Source organism: Lagopus leucura, unplaced genomic scaffold, assembly GCF_019238085.1.
Source record: "Lagopus leucura isolate 7727_CA_CO unplaced genomic scaffold, USGS_WTPT01 Super-Scaffold_741, whole genome shotgun sequence".
NCBI lineage: Eukaryota > Metazoa > Chordata > Aves > Galliformes > Phasianidae > Lagopus > Lagopus leucura.
In genome coordinates this window covers 858,351-877,757 of record NW_024962256.1, presented here as the reverse complement: position 1 = coordinate 877,757, position 19,407 = coordinate 858,351, and the positions used below count along the sequence as shown (strand labels likewise).

The 19,407-nt window shown below is 44.6% G+C and overlaps 1 protein-coding gene across 5 annotated transcripts in view; it reads left to right on the top strand.

Moving 5' to 3' along the window:
* Nucleotides 1–19,407, top strand: part of SH3PXD2A (SH3 and PX domains 2A) — a 231,211-nt gene that overhangs the window by 86,130 nt on the left and 125,674 nt on the right. For all 5 annotated transcript variants that reach the window (XM_042863578.1, XM_042863576.1, XM_042863577.1 and 2 more), the window contains exon 4: nt 12,116–12,192. In XM_042863578.1, the coding sequence (XP_042719512.1) occupies nt 12,116–12,192 (77 nt within the window). The remainder of the gene's footprint in view (nt 1–12,115; nt 12,193–19,407) is intronic.

Here is a 19,407-nt window from a genome sequence, read left to right as displayed (position 1 = left end):
ATCTGCATATTAACTCAGAGTGAGTTAAGGATCTGTTTGGGATTCAAATGGCTGTCCTTGAAGAGAGGGTGATGTAAGGAGACTATGCTAGAAAATGCATATTTATGAAATTCTGAAGGTGGATACGTAAGCTAAGGCTTGATGCAGCCGCAGTAAAGAAAGCAAAAGTCCTTTTAATCCCCCTGTGCTCTGGATCTGGTCTGCAAGCTGAGCTGAGGCTCACTGCACAGAATTCTTTGTCCACTGCTGATCTGCTCATCACCACCTTTCCTCATCGTGTCACTCACCTTGGAGAGCAAAGTCATTGGGACTGACTGTGTGTGCAAAGGCAGATTTATTGTTCAAAAGCCCCAGTAGAACTGACCATTAAGACTGTGGATGAATTAACGTTGGGCTGTCCTGTGTTTGTACAGCATCTGTGATGGTGGGTTCTGCTATGGGAATAAATATTTTGGAAAACAGCTTCAGGTTCCTGGCAGGAGGCCTGCTCCTCTCCATCCTGTCCTTACACCACTGGTGGGCTGTGACATTTCCCCTCTCTCTTTCCACTCTGCTGATCCCAAGAAGAGCCCTGCTTCTGTCCTGCCCAGGGAAAATGTGAGGGCTTTTTCTGCTTGAATCGCCATGGAAAAATGTTACATGGGGTGAGGCTGAATTCTGTTCAAACATAAATAGAGTAGCATACCCCAGAATATCTTTGAGTCTAAATCCTGCTCAGCAGTTGAAAGTCCCAAGTACCAATAAAGTCACTGACTAATGAACATTACTCAGTTCCTTTGGGTGCTTGGCTAGGGGCACTCATAGTTTCCAGTCATACGATTACTTCTTTTTACATTAAGCCGTCCTGTTTTCCTTTAGTCTTTCAGCCTTAAAGGAACATTGAGTAACTTCATTCTGCTTCTTAATGGCAAAGTCAAGGGATTCCAGAGACACAGATCTTTCTGATGTCCTTCCCTGCTACCTGGAAATACCTTCTTTATCTGTGGTGCCACTTAACTAACTGTTAATTTTCTATCTTCTTTTCCCTCACTCTTTCTGGTTCTTTTTTTCTCACCCCTTTTCCACTGGAACTGAAAACATAATTGGGGTTTTCCGAGCTGAAGTGTTTCTCAGAGATATGCAGTAGAGATGAATTGGTACCAAGACATTCGCTCTGCATCCTGCAGAAAAGAGGAAGGGATTAAAATTCCTTTTGCAAATGATCTGAGTAATGATATTAGGGAAAGTCAGCTAGAGTTTCTGGATAGTTTAGTCTTGAGTCCTTGTAGAGAATTAAAAACAGCTAACTGCAGGTTTGTCATTGGCCAGGCACATGGAGGACCTCATATTCAGTTCCTTGTGGTGTCTTGCAGAAGTTTACCTTCAGGAATCTGTGTGTCAGTTAACGGAATGGTCTGTGTAGGTGCACTGCTGGGGGAGGTGTGTTGCCTGCTTCTGAAACCTGAGCTGAGGATTTCTCTACCAGAGAAGTAATGGCGCTGGACTGTAAAAAATCTGTAATTGAAATTTTCTGGGGCGTAGTTTCTGAAATAACTATGTACAATAGCTGATATATGCCACAGTCCAACTTTTTGGCCATGCCATGTTGGTAGATTTGCCTTAACTCATTGTGGGCCAATGAGCATTCTGTAGAAGTATTGCCAATTAATGAATTATCTCCATCTGTGGAGTCTAGCAGCAAATTTTGGATGACATCACTACACCTCGGATTATAACTAAGGATAAAGGAGAATCCCATGCCCAATTGACCATGGCAAATCCAATTGAAACTGCAAAGGGATATTTTCCCTCCCATTAGGCAGAATGTGATTAATTTCCCATGTGGAAAATTGTTCAAGACAGACATGCTTGTAAATCATGGCATAAGAGATCCTATTACTGCAAGCTCCATCAAAACCTACTGTGCCTCCCAAAATAGCAATAAGAAGATAATTATATTAACAGCCATTCTTGTTATTTGATGTATGACTGACATAGGCTGTAAGCTTATTTTCTGCCAGATTGGAGTCTCTGTTTAAGGCTGGATGCTTTGATGGTTGTGGACATTAACAATAATCCTTGGTTTCTGACACTTGAAATTAAAAATATTACAGGAAAGTTTTTAAAATGGATGATTGAAAGCCAATAGGTGCAGATGAGCCCACAGTTTGAAAAGATGCATTCTCCTGGAACAAAGGTCTTAAAACTTCATATCCAAAAAGAAAGTTGTTTTTATCAGCAAAGATTCTCGAAGGAGCTGTTCTAGGATCAACCCAGTATCTGCAAAAGGGGATGTTAGAGTTATAATGAACTTAGCTAGTCACAAAGTTACTGAGGGTATTCAAATTGGGAGCTGACTGCTAAAAGCTGAAGGAGGATCTCATGTTTCTGATGGCAAAAACACAATGTGATGCTGGTAAGTACAAAGCGGTGCAATGGAGGAAGAAAAAGATTCATTGCAATCCAGCAGTGAGGTTTCAGTAGGTTTGAGGATGTTTCCACAAAAGCTACAGCTCAGTAGTCAGCAGCAGCCAGAAGGCCAAACTGGTATTTGAAGGAATTAGACAGAGAGTGGAGAACAAAACACAGAGCTTCAACAGTGGAACAGTTCAGTTTAACAGTGATTTCCTCACATTGTGGGCACTGTGTGTTGCCTCTCAAGAAAGGTGTAACAAGGTGCTGAGAAGGATGACAGCGGGGATTAGAGAGGTGAATTACCTTCTGCATGGGGAGAATAAATAGATGAGAAGTCTTCTGTCTGACACAGAATTTTGTGGAATTGTGAAGGATTTGAGAAGATGACGAGGACGTGATTATTTTTGATTCTCGGAATGCAAAAAACAGGTACAGCCTCTGAAATTCGGAAAGCAAGCTTAAAGTGAAAAGGGAGTATGTAATTACATGCCATATGATTAAATTATGAAAGTTGTTTCCAGAGATCTCCACAGGGAATGCACCATCTGCGAGTTCAAGAAAGCACTAGTGCAATTTCTGTAGGATGGAGTCAACAGTGGTTATTATAAACAATTTTTAATTTGGAAAAATTCTGACACCTGATGTGCAGGAATGGGGAATATATGTCAGGAGAATCCTATTGCATGCATCCTGTGCTTTGAATTTCTTCCTTGTTTTTTTTCTGACTACTCTTGCTGACAGGGAGCAGGATTACAGATAGATCTTTGACCCAACCGAACGCAACACTCTTACATGGCTGCAACAGAATGGATTAAATCTTCTGTCCTTTGTCAGTGTGTGGTAACGACTGGTGAAACTGCTGTCTTGAACTGTACCAGCTAGACACACGGGTGGTTATTCTCCATCTAGAAATGCAGGAGATGGCATCTGTCCATTTTTGACCCAGTAGTTGGAGACCACAAGTCTGCAGGCTGGACCACCCCAGCGGGGTTATCCAAGGTACCCAGTAGTGGGACTTTATAACTCTGGCCAGACCTGCATAGCACTGCACACCAGGACACAAAGGCAAACAGCACTTGGGGAGCTGCCATTCCGGTGTGGTGGCACACAGGGAGAAAGACCAGTTTGTTTGGTCATGTATATTTTGTTAGTAGTCAGTCCCGTTTGGCTGCTCTGTGTCTCCTTGGCTTCAAATGCAATTAATCAGGGCCCGAAAGGGTAGTTATCAGATCACATTCCTAATTCAGATTTCTATGCCTATTCATTTTACTGTTTTTTCTTTAATTTAGCAATAAATTTGGGGTTATTTTTATGTTTTTATATTGCTTGGCCCAGTGATCCTTAATAAAAATAAAAAATAACAAAACATTAGTTTCCAGTCTGCCTTTTTTTCCTTTTTCCTGGGCAGTAAAAAGGCCATATTAACCATGAAAGGGAAATGAAAGCTTGCATAGGGTCCTGCTGTCACCTCGACTGAGGGCACATTTCCTTTCAAGGGGCAAGTAATTGGTGAGAGCATTAATCCCTGAAAGGGGCTTTTTATTCTGCATCTTCCAGTGGGGGAAGCTGCTGTTGCCTGACAGCGCTGTTTTCTCCTGAGTTCAGACGCATGCTCTTTGCATTACCCAGGGGAGGTTCTATCTAGGACAGCAGCTCTGTCTTTCTGAGATGCTCTTGCATACATAAGTGGTGAATTTACTTGCTTGTGGAGGAATCTGGAAAAAGAACTTGATTTTTTAGGGAATGAGTCTCAGCTCTCATGCAGTTTTAGCAGGCAGTGCTGGTGCTGAGATGAGTGTATTTTGTGTTAAGTGGCATGAGCTGGAAATGGCTGAAATGCACTCATCTGGGACAGTTGCATGCAACAGAGGCCAGTCATTGTGCTGTAAGCACAGGGAAGGCAGGGAAAGAGCCTTTGGAGTCAGAACAGAGAGGGGTAGGCATGGTCAGACCTAAATGTGAGCTGGAAGTCAAAATGCCCTTCTCGTCTGCGTACTGTCGGCAGTCCAATGTGCCCTTGCACCTTTGAAATCAACAGCACTTCTATCAGGGATAGAAGAAGAAATATCCACAGTAGACTGTCTTTGTCACACGTTACAAAGATGCCTGGAACCCAAGAATGATGCCTTTGAGATGCTGGCATTGCCTGCAGACGAGCTTCCTGTCTCAGGCTGGCCATCAGTGGTCTGGTTGTTGTTCACTGCTTTGCTTCCATGTCTTAGCGTGCTGAAAATTCAGCTTAAAACTGTTCCGAGGTTTAGCTTGAAGGACTCTGGGAGAGCGTTTCCATTTGGAAAGAAAGAACGGTGCTCTGTTTTTGAAGCACAGGGAAGTTTGTTTCTGAATACTGCTCTCTGAAACCCGAGCTGTTGATTTCCAGACTCTGACAAGCACAGGCACCTAGTTATATTTGCCGCCAAGCTGTTTGTTTGTTCAATTCCTGTGTTAATTGGTGCCTTCCAGATACCACAGCTGCTCTGAGGAGCAGTGTCCCTGCCAATCTGAGTGCTGAATTTCACCTTCTGTAATGTGGTACATGTGTACCTGGCAGCTGACTTAATTGAGGTCTTCCATAGGACAGAATTTTCCCTCTTTTGTGGCAGATTGAGGATTTGTTTTTCATTAGAATAAATGCTTAAGACAGATTTTCTGGCCATGAATGCTAACTTAGATGTAGTTTCCTTCTACATCCCTCTGTAGCAGAGGGATCTGGGGACCGGCTTTATTGCTGCCATTACTGTGTGCTCATTTTGTCATCCTGCAAAGTCATCTTTGTTTCCCTACTCCTCAATTTCTATCTGCAGCATTCCTATAGGAGCATATGCCATAACACCAAGTTATTGCAAGACCTACCTCCTAATAATAATAATGAAAGACTTTGATCTACGTGGTGTGAGTGCAAATATTATTTTATTTGCAGCTTCAACCAGCATAAGGGTGGAGTCTCCCAAGCAGTGTTACTGCCAGTCACACCAGAGGATGTGGCTACGACCTTACTGTGCTTTTCCAGTGTTGTTTGGCAAGGGTGCGGTGCAAACCCACCTCCCTGCAGTGACCTTGCTGCAAGGTCTCCAGCCCCAGTGGACGTATGAGAGATGCTCTGTCAGTGGGGCTGGCGCTGGTCCCAGTATCTCTGGCTAAGTGTCACACCAACACGTGCATTGATGGCAAATCTCATAAAAGCTCATAAGACAGTGGAAATGTTTTAGTAGGCTCAGTTCATTAAGGCCTGTGCTTTAAAAAGCTGAGCAGGGACCGTACGGTCCTTCCATGACATGACTAGTGTCAGCAAATAGAAGCCTGTTGACTTCATCAGGCCTCAGTGAGCCAGGTGTTACATAGCGTGTTTTCTTAAAGCGCAGATAAAAAGTTGGTGTAGTAAGAGGGGCATATTCCAGCTCTTCAGGAAGAGCATTTTGGTTAAGAAATGTGGTACAGATGCATTTGACACTCATTTTTGCACTCTGTGGGGCAGGAGGTGGAGTAGCTAACATGATATGAGCATGTTGACTAGCAAACAGACAGAGTAAAGCAGGGGCTGCTGGTTCTCAAAACTGTACCAATGAACGATGATCCCTGCAGAGTGTCTGTGGACCACTGGAGATTTGGAGATCACAGGTTAGGAGCCACTAACTACCTGTGTGAAATCAGGTGACTGGTGTCAGCTGATACAGAAGATAAGCCAAGTGTTTCAGCACAAGTGGTGAGATGTGGTTGATGTTTTACTCATTGATTTGGCATAATGTCTTGATAACTTGAGTGATGATTAAGCTCTTCTGCTTTCATATGTTAGATGACTTGGTCCTGAAGTTTTGGACATGGATTTTTTAGAGAACGTTCAGAGAAACAGAGGGTGCAGTCAGTGTCTAAACATTCAGGTTACTGTCTTAGGGAAGAAATACACATAGGCAAGGCAGATGCTTGTTTGGATCTGCATAAGCTTTCCTGTTTTCCTATGCCTTTTGCTCATGGCATAGCAAAGCTTGTGTGCAAAGAGAAGGATATTCCTGCACAACAACCTCTGCACAACAAAACCCTGCCTGTTTCCTTAGGCTGTGTTTCTCATGTTTTGAAAATGTGACTCTCTTTTGGTTCCTCATCTCTGTGGGACTCTGGCTTGCCCTCAGGTGGGTTCCTCCAGGTGAGGGAGTTCCCAGTGATTCCTGGCTGCAGGTGTAAATACTATTCTCCTTCTGCCCTCTGACAAACTGACTGCTTTCTGCAATTCAAAGCAGTGAACTCTTTGCATTCTAATCTAACAGATGCAACTAGTAATTACAAAAGAGTTCGCTTTCCACATCGAAGAAGCTGAGTTGTGCAGTTCAAGGAGACAGCAATTTCACCATAGAAGTTGAAGGCTTTGCTCACACCCCAGCACTCTGCAGCCATTTCCACAATGGGAAGTTCAATTTTGAGGGATCTGGGATCTTAAGCTCCAGTTGAGTTCCTCTTATGTGAGGTAGTTGTTTTGCTTTGTTGTACTTTGACATTTTCCTGTAAATAAGGTGGTGAGTCTCTGTGGATGTCTGGTATGTACCAGTGTAAAGGAAGCCATCCCACTGTAAGAAAACAGTAAGGAGAATTTCGTAGCACTTTTGCCTGCCCATCCGAGACCAAATGTACCATTTGCCTGCCCCTCAATTCCTATCTTGCTTTAGAGTGGTGGGAGATTTGCAGCTGGGGCAACTGAAAAGGAGATTACAGAAGCAGCAGGTTGTTTGGGTGATAGCAGCAGGACACGGAGTGGCAAGAAGTAGCTCTTGGCTTATGCAGAGCACTGTACAAACACTAACAAAGCTGTTAGCTTGAGATTTGCACCCTGTGGCCCCCATCTGCCACTTTTGAATTTCAGCATCAGTGTTCATGGCTTTTATCCTTCTTCCAGCTGTGCCAAGTGCTTGAATTCCCATAGTCTGTAATGGCTAAGCTGCTCTAGAGCTGGCACTGTTAGCCTAGGAGGATAAGTAGCCAACCTTACAGTCAGTGGAGGGCAGCCAGGTTTAGAGGTAAGAGCGCTTTGCTGATGGGCAATCAACCTTGTCTCTTGCCTGTCTCTGGTTTCACCTTGTAATAATTAATGTATTTTGCTATCAATTCTAACAGAGGAATATTTCTCTTCCTAGTGATATTATAGTCAAGTCATGTTATTCCCCATGCTCTATTTCTTTTCAGTGGTTTTCTTTAACATTGCATCTTTTGCACATTAGAAGCAGGATCCAAGTACAGAAGGACACCCTCTGTTCCCCCCATATCTCAGCGCCATGTTATTATTGCTTGTGTTGGCTCTCCTGGCAGCCCCATCTGTCTCCATCACCTCTTGTCACCTTTCATAGTAATTTCTGCTGATTAGCAAGGCCTTTATCAACTGAGGCCCTTTGGCAGCCACATTCAGCCAGCAATTCTGACAGTCACGAGTTTCTACTTAAGTCCTTCCCCCTCCCACCAGTGGAAACAGCATGAATCATTTCCCTCCCCTTTCTTTGTCAGGAGCAAATGGCATCAGCGTTAGGACCCTGGCACTGGCTCCCTGACTCCAGGAAATCATGGATGAAACAATCCATGGAAACTGGGATCCCCGTGTGAAAGCGAGACATTATTTTATGAGGAACACACCTCTATTTTGGCCATTGTCAGATTGCCATCTGGTTGACAGTCACACGTACGTCCATGAGAAACATTAAGTTGTTCTTCTACCCCATAGTTTTGTGCAGTTGAGTTATATGTTTTACATTGCAAGGTGGCAGTGCATATTTAAATGCACCATTTGGGAGTTACGTTGCATGACAGGTGCTTGAGAGCTTTGTGGGGCTCTGGCGTGGATTTCACAGCGTAAACAGGTTGAAGAGTCATATCTGATTGCACATTTACACTTCTTCAGTGTATAAAAGTAGAGAACAGCTATGCGTAAGTAGTAGAAGCCTTCATAAAAATACTTTAGCCACTAAATGGTGTTAGTTACACTGGGGAAGGCTGCTTAGCCCAAAAGGAGAAGCTGTAACTGCACCTTGTAAGTAGACTCTCTAGGAATTCAATCTGAAGTTGAATACATTGCTTGGCAGTTTGCATGAAGACCTTGTACCTCTCCAGTTCTTGGGTGAAAAGAGGAGAGAACCAGCAGCACAGTAACAGAAACATCAAGAGGCAGAAACAAGAGCTCATTCCTGCTTTTAGGAGACAGCTGACTGATGGAGTCTCCACAGCTGTAGTTTCTATAGTTGGAGGCAGCAGATGTCTTTATAAACATAAATCAGATGAGACATTATAGTATTTTTAACATACCTATTTGTATTCAGGTTGTCCATTGTTGACTATTTATCATATGGTTTGCTTCTCTTAGAGCCCTCTGAAGTGCAGTGACTGCTCGAGGTGGAAGATTAGATGTGAACGTGCATTTATCCATTGGCCCCTTTACATTGTGTTTGGACACTCCCTAACCTCTGACAGAGAGGCTGGCAGTGTTCAGAGGATACCTTCGAGCTTGCAGAATCGGCAGCTGCCAGATTGGTGGTCTCTGAGACAGCTTTCTTCTTCCCGCTTTGTGTACCCGCTGTGTGCAGGGGAGGAAACTGGGTCCTATGGGAGAAGAGGTGTGTGGTCATGGAATTAAAGGCTACATCTCTATATACACAGATGAAGGGATGACTTAAGATGTCCCCTACAAAGTTAAACCTGATACTTTGCCTCTTATCCACATTAATTTCCTAGGAATAATATTTTCTTTAAAGAAAAAAGGATAAAAATAAATATTGTCATCCTGCACTAGCAGCAGGACTGGAGCCCTATTTCTTCCTCACGTCTCTCTTTCCCAGTGCTGCTGTCTGCTGTGTTCTTCCTACACACATTCTCTTCATCCTTGGCCTGGTCTGAGCTGTGTGCGTAGGTAAATGAAAGTGGTGTATGAGGTAGTGCTGTCTTACAGCCCATAGCTTCCAAATGGAGCCTGAGGTAGGGCTGTGGTGCCTGAGGAGTGTTAGAAGAGGTGAAGTAAAATTCATTTTGTCATTGAGGGAGGAAGCAGCTCTGGGATGTACTAGCGTATAAGCAGGCCCCTTCCTTAGAGATGTGGAAACTACCCAGAGGAAAAGCCAAGCAGCACGCAAAGCAGCACACCGCCCTTGCAAGGAAATTACCCATTTAGAGCCACCACAGGACTTCCCGCTTCACTTCAGTGCTGCTCAACGTACTCCCATCCGCTGCCTCCCCAAGATTTCCTTTCTGTGGGCTCTTACAAGCCGTACTCTGCTCTCTGCCTGCTGCTTGTTGCTTTATCTCACTACCAGGGTGATCCTAGCTACCTTGTTAGTCAGTGCTTTCCCCTGCCAGGGCTCTGCATCCAGCTGCAGCCACTGGGAAAACGTAGAGGAGCATACAGCCCTGAAGAAATGGGAGAACTTGACATGCTCTGTGGTGTTTCCTGCTGTGTGGTCACGATGGATTCAGCCAAGCTTCTGTTGGTGTAGCCTTTCTTCCCAGAGAAGGGGAGAAGCTGCGCATTTGGGAAGCCTTCCCTCCTTAGCAATGTGCCTGTACCCCAGCAAGGAGGCTTCTGTGCCCAAGCATCTTCATATTTGCCTGGTCAGGGTCCATCCCTGCTGCCCATCAGAACAAGATGTGCTTTCTGACCATCCTGGTTTCCTTCTTGTTTTTTTTTTCTTGGCAATGCTGATCTGAGTTATTTGGCCCTCTCCAGATCTCAGTTCTCAATGCTGTGGATTGGGCAGCCACAGATCTGCCCCACAGCCCCTGCATAGCCTTTTCTAGCTTTTAGTAGAAGAGTGAAAATTCCCTTTTTCTGAGGGATAAAAATGGAAGCACCTCCTGGGCTTTGCTTCATCTGAACACCACAGTCATCCTGATATTTTCCATATCCATTTAAGGACTGAATGAAGACTTATCATATCCTGGGGTCTTTTTTGTACTCTGTGTTTAATATAACGTTCTTTATTATATTTATCTTGTTTCTTATGTCTGAGACTTTCATTTATTATGTTACTTTGAAGACTGGGCCTCCCTGTAAACTGTCTTTTTAGGAAAATTGAGTCACATTTTCAGTAGATCTTCAATGTGTTTAAGTCTTGGGTTCCCTTATGTTTTCATACAGTCACCAGTTCTACTTTTGACTCATGGCTTGAACTGAAAACAGAAAAGCCAAAAAGTGCAAATGTTTCCAAAATGTCCCTTATTCTTTGCAGTGTATTTATAAAAGTTGTGAAGAAATGCAAAAATCTCCCACAGCAGCATTTCTGGAGGAGGGAAGCAGTCTGTTCTCTACCCCATGCCCCCTTCTAGGAAAAGAGCCTTACTGCAGTTATGCACTGCAAGTACACTGTGATCCTGGAGAAACTAAGAAATATTTTGTAAGTTGGGATGGTTCTCGCCATTTATTCGGGATAGAAGCAAGAAAGCAGCAAGGTTTTGGTGTATCCAGCATCAGGCAGTGCAGGGAGGTAGACATGTAGCAACCATTGCTTAAATTGCATAAGCGTGGATGAGTGCCTTGGATGTGTACTGAAGGTTTCCCGTGTGCTGTGCTGTTACCTCCAGGCATCACATCCTAAAGGGATGGCTCAGCGCCAGCCTTGTGGTGAGATAACCACATGGAACCAGAGAGATTGGTGGCACTCTGAAATGATGACTTCAGAGGACAAACTGACTGATGGGTTTGATCCTGAAATCAACTCTGATAAGGCACTTTGTCCTGGCTGGGACAAAAGGCTTTAACAGTTTACAGAGTAGCAGCCGGGACAACGAGGAAAGGCAAACAGAAGGTGCAGAGCCTGGGAGGGTGCAGAGCCTCTGTTACTGGGCTGTTAAAGGCAGTGGTGTCATTTACCTCTCAACTTCTGTAACCATGACAAAATCAAAACCACATATTCGGATTTGGGATCTGATTTCATCTCGTAGCTCATTTTCGTATCCCACCATCTATGGATTAGTATCTCACTTGCCTGCTGGCAGAAGTAGTTTGGATCAGGAGGTGGTATATATGCCTGCGGTTTTTTTTACATAGACATTTCATGGATTAAATAATGCTGGCAGATACTGTTTCTGCACCACAAGGATAACATATAATTTATTCTTGTCTCAATACATTAAAAGAAATGCAGCACAAAAGAAAAAGGGAAGAAAACCACCAAAAAAGGATATGAAGATAAAATCCCTTAGAGCCAAAAAAATACCAACTCCATGACATCCTTGTATGTGGGGAAACTCAGCTCCTCGATTATTTTGATAAACTGTGTTACAAGTAGTATAACACAAAACCCAGCTATTTGTTTAATCTTAGCTGACTTGCAGAGATGTCATCCATTAAGGATGCTGAGGTTATTATTTTTTCACTTTAAAGAACAACAAAAACAGCTTGTTTGTTCTTATTATTTGGTTTCCCTCTGTAGGTTTATAAGGTATCTGTCACTCAAACCTTGTTCCTTGTGCACTGTTGCTCTGTGTGCAAGGCTGAGAGCAATGCCATGGGAGGAGACTGGGTGGGCAGCAATGGGGTTGTGATGGAGCACTGGTCCCAACATGCCAGAGCAGCACCGTGGTGGAAGTGACTCATAACTTAATATCAATGTGCTCCAGCATAACACCAGCACTGAACAGTAACCAAATTTTGTTTACATTATTTGCAAAATAATATAAAAATATACAACTGTTTGCTATCCAAAGTGGAGGTGATGTTCCTAACCCCCTCCCCCCCAATTCTCTGTTCCCTCCTCAGGTAAGATCCTGTTCCGGAGGAGCCATGTCCGAGATGTAGCTGTGAAGAGGCTGAAGCCCATTGATGAGTACTGCAGGGTAAGGAGCTCCAGGGGAGGGTGTAGAAGAGCTTCCAGGTGTCTCACAGCCATCAGCTGCACCACACCTTTCTCCACGTTCACTACCAAGAGTTTCATCTGTATTGAGCCCATCGCAGGAGGGGGAGGTGTCTTCTTTAAGCAAATATGGTCTGTCCCAAACACCACCAAGATTAATGAAGCAGCTGTGCTGCCCATCTGAAGCACCATGTTGGTGCCTTATTTAATCAGAAAAATCCATAAGCACAGTATCTTCATATAAAAGCGGATTATATTTCTACTTCAACCTTGATGAATGCAAGAGTTCAGTAGGGAAAGAGCCATAACAAAGATGGCATTTTCTTCTTCCCCTGCCTATCTGTGCTGCAGGAGGGAAATTTCAGGTTTGCGCAGCACTAGAGATGGACCGGCGGATTGCAGAGGTGTTTTCTTGTAAGAAGTGAAAGCCTGGAAATTTATGACAGGACAGAAAAGCCTGCTGTGTGGAAAAGAGGGTTAAGTGACCTGGTCTTTCCTTTCCAGCTTAGACTTCATGATTCAATCATAATTGATCCTCTGACAGCAGATTAAAAGTTATTTCTATGCAGGACCGACACTCGATTTTTCGAGAGGTATTGAGCATGTCAGCATATAATTTAAACCCCAGACTTCCTCTTTTCATTCCCATGAGGTTTTCTTTCCATTTTTAAAAAGTCAGAAGACCACGTGGAGGGGAAAACCTCTGTTCCCAGTCAGACATTTGCTCATCCACAATGGTGTGCAGATCCCTGCAGAGCCTGGGGCACACTGCAGGCAATGATGACATGGCCCCAGCAAACCCCTGCCTTCTGCCTCACCCGGGCAAGGAAGCTGTAAGCGAAGTCTTATCACATGAGATCAGGCTTTCTACACAACAATTAACATGCTGTCTTCCTGCTGACAGCCAAGTGGCTGCTTCAAAATGGTCCCACCGCGTCGCCAGCCTCCCTCCTTCAGACAGGAACTGCCCGCGACGCAAGCAGCCAGGACGAATGTCAGGGTTCACCCAGCAGATGCATGGCAGAGAAAGCAGTGATTTACTTGGTAGGGAGCCCCTGCCCCAGGCTGGAAACTGCTTATCTGGGACCCCATTGTCTGTGCCCAGACAGCCCCAGCCCGGCGCTGCCCTGCCACTCACCTCCAAGGAGCAGGCATCACAAAGCTGGTGCACATGGGTCTTAGTGGGACCTGTGAATAGGGTCACATCCCCCTCTTCAGCATAATTTCCTTTTTTTCCCTACCTTTCTTTGCCTGTCCAGTCAATGTTTTGACTCATTAAGAATTGCACAGTGCTGTAAAGGAGGAGGATTGCTTTGAGAGGTTAATCCTGCTCGTCTGAAAGAGGAGCGCAAAGCTTATGTCAGAGTCACAGAATGACTTGGGTTGGAAGAGACTTTAAAGATCATCAAGCTCCAACCAGCTATCGTGGGCAGAGTTGTCCCATGCTGGTCCTAAAATGAGTAGGCAGACAACAAGCTTAATTTAAAAAAAAAAAAAAGGGAATGATGTGGGTGTAGTTGATGGAGAAAATCTGATGTGAGAGAGTGAAATGAATACATGAGACAACAGGGCTTTGTCCACTGGAATCTGTGAGGATATAGAGGAGTCAGGCAGCTTCAGATGCAAAGTTTGTGGTAATTTTTTTGCGAGATGAGGACTCTATCCATTTCACCTGGAAAGATGAAGCACAAATGAGCCATGGGAAACGCATGGGGCAAATGTTCGACCATTTGTTGTTTTGTTGTCTCTGACAGAGCACAGCAATTTGCATGGCTGAGAAGCACGTCTGACTTCTGGTTTGATGTTTTGTGGCTCCCGCTGGGGGCATGGGACCAAGGACAGGCAGGCAAAAGCTGTCCCACACTTTGTGGGACGCTGGCAATATGGGGAGCCCTGCAGAAAGTATTGACCAACAGCATGGGCCTTGTGGCCCTGCAGGCCTCTTGGGTTCTTTGCTGCCGTGTGCCAGCTGAGGGCATGGTACCATAGAGATACCCAGGCCAGTGTTTTTGGTAAAGCCTCGGGAGGCTTTAACGTTGTGATGAGAAGTGGAGTGGGACATACAGAGAAAGATTTCCAGGGCATTTCTCTGTAAACATGTGAAAGTAAGGGTCTGGATGTCTGAGAGAGGATGTAATCTGAGCGAGTTAGCAAACAAGCTCAGTTTTGCCTGTAAACATGTGCTGCCCACTGGAATTGATATCTGGATCATTTCCCTCCTAACTCTACTAACTCTACGTTTGGAGTTAGCCTGGTGCAATTCAATGTCTTCTGGGCCCCATGGGCCTGGTTTTCTTAATTTTTTTGGAGTTTTTGATGATATGAAAGCAATACCAACTTCACAGCCTTGTCTTGCTAGAGGCGTTTTATTTAATAAGCTTCTGATCTCCCAAATACACCTCCTGGGTGTGCCTGTCCACTATGCATCACTTTGTATGGAAGAAAGACCAAACCACCACGGTCTGCTTCCTCAGCCCTCTGGGAAGACCCAGGGCAGCATTGCAGGCTGGCATCTTTGTGTCAGTGCTGACTGAGGAAAGCATCTCTATGCTGGAGAGCTTTGAAGAGACGAGTCCCTTTGTCATAAATACTTCTGTTTGTCACACTTCTATGCTGTCCCAGCTGGAGGATCTTGAAGCTTATGGGCTTTTCCAAAGTGTCCAAATGCACACCCCCTAAACAAAAATTAAATGAGCAGATTGCATCAACTCCAGGAAACATTAGTCATTCTTTTATGACAGTTTACAGGTTTACTCTTCAAAAAGGGAAAAAAACATAATTGCCTCCCTCTTGGTCTCTCAGTCCAGGCTCTCTTTCAAGATTTTACCTTCCTCTAAGCTAGGGCTGAGTTAAAATGAAATAGCCATTGGTCCTGGTCAAGAATGGAGTGTTTAAGTGGAAAACTTTTGAACTTTATCAGTCATTTTTACCCTACCTTTCAGAATCCTGACGTGTTTAGACCAGCTGCAGTAGTGAGAGTTAATTATTTGCAATGTCTCTTTCGGTACCTGGTGTAGAACTTCACTTCCCAGCTTCTTATGGCCCTTTCATGTCAGAGCCCCTTCTATGTGTGAATCATTTCTAAAATTGCACCCTTTTTCCACCTCACCTCAGTGCTTTATTTATTCTCACATCTCCCCACTTCTCCACTCTGAGTCACTGCCATGCACTCTTCACCCAAGTCTCTAGCGTGGTTGAATAGAATCACAGAGTCATTTGAGTTGGAAGGGACCTTTATGGGTCATCTAGTCCAACTGTCCAACTCCTTTCCAGTGAACAGGGACACCTATAGATGTGACTGTCAGTGTTTGCCATCTGGCCTCCACAATTCATTTTTTGGGGGGTTTAAGCTTGGAGGAAATGTGAGGCTCTCAACAAAACAGATGCAAAAAGCATTTTCAGATAAGTAAAATTATTTTTCTGTTCTGAGAAGAGAACTAGGGTAATTGCACTTTCCCTCTTGGTGAACTCATGACCATTCCTAAACATCTGCCACAACCAATTATTGTTAATTAGGATGATAAGCAGTTGAGAACAGGATACTTAATATGAAAAGTCAGGGAGCCGTAATCATGCAGTAGTCAGCTGTCTCTGTGTGCGGAGCTGGGATTAACCCCACTGAGCATAGGGAAACTGGGTGCCTGAACCCTGTGCATGATTCACCACCAGAGCTAGGTGTCCCCACTGCGGCAGATAGATTCCCTCCACGAGGGCTGGCCCTCCTCCAGTGGTTGTACAAGTGGTTAAGCAAGTGCAACCAGTCTCCAGTTTTAGACACAAAAGGTTCAGCGGGGTGAATATCCTTGTATGCATATCCCCACACCTCCTGCATGTCTCCATAAATGCATGTCAGTGCATCTGGTTTTTATAAATGTATCTGCGTTAAATGCAACACGCAGCACTCAAGGCACGCTTAAATACTGCGTGTTTCTTTATCTGTGTGCATGCATTTTAATGTCATAAATTCCCACCAAGCTGTTTGCAGTCCATGTGACCTACAGCACCAGCCTGCACCCCGTGCTGTGCTTTGCTGTGGGTGCTGTGTGAGGCAGACAGCCGGTCATGCTGGATGCCGGGGGCTGATTGCTAACGCCCTGCCTGACGTGACAGCTTTTCTAATAGCTTTTCCAATCACCTGCGTCTCCATGAGTCTGTCTGAAACCTGTAATATAGAGAGACAGACATAATTACAGGCCGAAATAGCACATAAAAGCATATCTTCTGAGGAGTGTGTGAGGTCTAAGCAGCGCACGTCTGCCTTCGCCTTCCAAAGAAGGAATCTCACTGATAACATTCGGCAGTGGTGTAAGGATGAATTCTGCTCACTGGCACTTTTTATCTCTCACCTTTCCTGTGCAAGTTCCTTGCTGTTTCTGGATGTGTGCTGTTTGTAACTGCATGTATTTACCTCTGTTTTCTGCTTACCAGGAAGAATGTCACATCCCTATCCTTTCTATCCTTTCACCATCTGTTTTCCTCTTCTCTCCTTGACCTCACGGTCCTGCCTTCAGCCTGCTGTAGCTCTGCCTGGAGCCATTTGGCTAGAACGTGTATTTGCCCAAATGTGTATTTCCCCCTTGCAGAAGAGCAGAGATGTTGCATATGTCCTCAATGACTGGCTGCAGACTTACACCTGAGCTCCCCAAAAACATGCGATGGCCGATTCTAATCAGGTGGTTTTCATTTCACTGGGCTGAAAATGGCAGCGCTCTTGGAGGTGATTCTGCAGCATGAGAGCCAGCTCTGCCCCAGGGCCACTGTGTCCCCAGGGTTCGTGAGCTGGTGGCTGTGTGTGGAACAGCTTCAGCTCTTTGGTTCTTGTTCACTGCTCTCTGCCTGGGAAGAAGAAAAGCTAAGGAGGACCTTTGCAGTTAGAATCATAGAATCATGAAATCGTCTGAGTTGGAGGGAACTCTTAAAGGCCATCTGGTCCAACACCCCTACACTGGACAGGGATACCTACAGCTCCATCAGGTGCTCACAGCCCCATTCAGCCTGACCTTGGGTGTCTTCAGGAATGGGGCACCCCCCATCTCTCTGGGCAGTCTGTGCCCTCCTCACTCTTACTGTAAAAACTTCTTCCTTATATCCAATCTAAATATCTCCTCTTTTAGTTTGAAACCAGTTGTCCTCCTGCAGCTCAGCATGACCATGATGCTCACCTTAATGCTTCTGGAGATTTCCAAACAGGGGACCACCAGGTCAGAGGGGTCAGATTTCTTAAAGTTTCCATTGATTTAGAAACATAAAACAACACAGCCGCTTGCTGGTGTGTTTCTACATCACTGAAAACCCACTCTGTGCTCTGATCCAGTACTGACATCTGTAGCCCGCTTTTTAAGAAGGGCAAATACCTGCAACATGTAGGGAAGTGATGTTTCTTTGAGAAGGCCTCTGATGTCCAGGACCCCCTGTGATACATTTAACTTGGGTGTTTATGTTTCTCTAGTAATGATATGTATCATTTGCTGTTGGCCCATTGACTGCACAAGATCAAGCCCTTAGAGATTTCAAAACACACTGTAGATATTAAATATCTGAGCCTTGTAACCTTTCAGCAGATTAGGTAAGTGTTATTGCTCAGCATTTTAAATGGATAACAGAAGATGTATCCCTGCTGAATTTCATGGAATGAGGTTAAGTAACCTGTCCAAACCAAGAAGGGCGTTAGTAACGGAGCCAGCAATGGATCTTGGCTCCCTATACTGGTCTTCAGACAACAGTGCTGCTCTGCATAAGTCTATCTCCTGGTTGGGATTCAGCTGAATAAAATGTGCTGTGGTGTCTGAGGTGATGCAGTGTTTCTCTTTCAGCATGCCATAATCTTTACTGTTCCCTGGGCATTTGCTGGTTTCCCAGTATTATTTCTGCTTATATGCGCCGGGAATAAAGGCAGAGATCTTTCTTACGCTGTTGAGCAAAACAGCAGCATTGACTTGGATAGCAATGGAAGCTGAGGTGTCTTTCATTCAAAGTAGAGGGATTCAGTTTTCCATCTCTTACACTTGATCCTGCATTAGCTGCAGGATCCAGCAGTGCTGTGTAGCCATGCCCAGCTACTGCCAGGCTTCTGCTGCTGATGCTGCTTCCTCAAAACAAGGTGTTTTCTTCTGCTCTGTAGAACAGTTACAAGTAGCCTTTCCTCCTATCTCCTCCAAGCCTTCTCAATGACTGCTGAACACTGAACAGGCCATTGTGGTCAAGTCAGCTTCTTCTTCATAGGTTTGTTGATATCACATGAATTTTCCCTGCATTTGTATGGTATCCCTCAAGCAGGGAAATGTAAGCTTTAGGCCTGGAAGCAGTCATCTTGTAGCTTCAGGCCACCTCAAACAGGATCAGGTTGCCTAATACTGGAAACTGCTGCTTCAGATTAGGGTTTTTATTTGGGGGGACTATTTTCCTTGATGTCCCCAAGCAGGAGCAGTCTTGGAAACAAATTTGTTCTCTTCTGAAGTTTGCCTAGAAGCAGATGCATTAGCAGACTGCCCGTCCTGCCTTCATGCTTTGGCTGGGCCTCCTTGGCTGTCTGACCAAGATAAAGCAGATGTTTCATGGGTTAGTATAACCAGTTTGCCCTAATGCACCTTCATTTAGCTCTGCTGTAGTTTTTCATCCATCTCTCAAGATTGTTTGTCCTAATTCCAACTAGCAGATGAGCCAGGCAATCTCATTTTGTCAAATGGGTTTACAGCACTTCTAAGAAGTTTGGTCTATATTTAACCCGTGGCCTATTTTCACCATAACTTAGCAGAGGGGAAGGTTAACTCCAGCTTCTTTTCCTCTCCTAATGGTCACTTCTGCAGTAAATCTCAGAATTATGACACATGAAGCTGCTGTTTGCAGGCTGCGGATGGATGCGTGGCTTCCTTGGGCACCATCAGGATCTATAGCTTGAGCAGCAAATTCACAGCATGATTCTGCCTTGTGTACTTGTCTCACGAGTTTCCAATCCACTTCCACGTAAGAGTGGTTCTTCCCAAATTATACTCACAATTGCTGAGTGTGACAAGTGCTGCATATCTGTATCTTGCAAAGTGCATGGACATTGTTAGCCAGGACGAACTGCAGTGAAGCTGCCTTTGTGCACAAATAGCCTCCAGGCCTTTTGTTTTCTTTCTTTCTTTCTTTCTTTCTTTCTTTCTTTCTTTCTTTCTTTCTTTCTTTCTTTCTTTCTTTCTTTCTTTCTTTCTTTCTT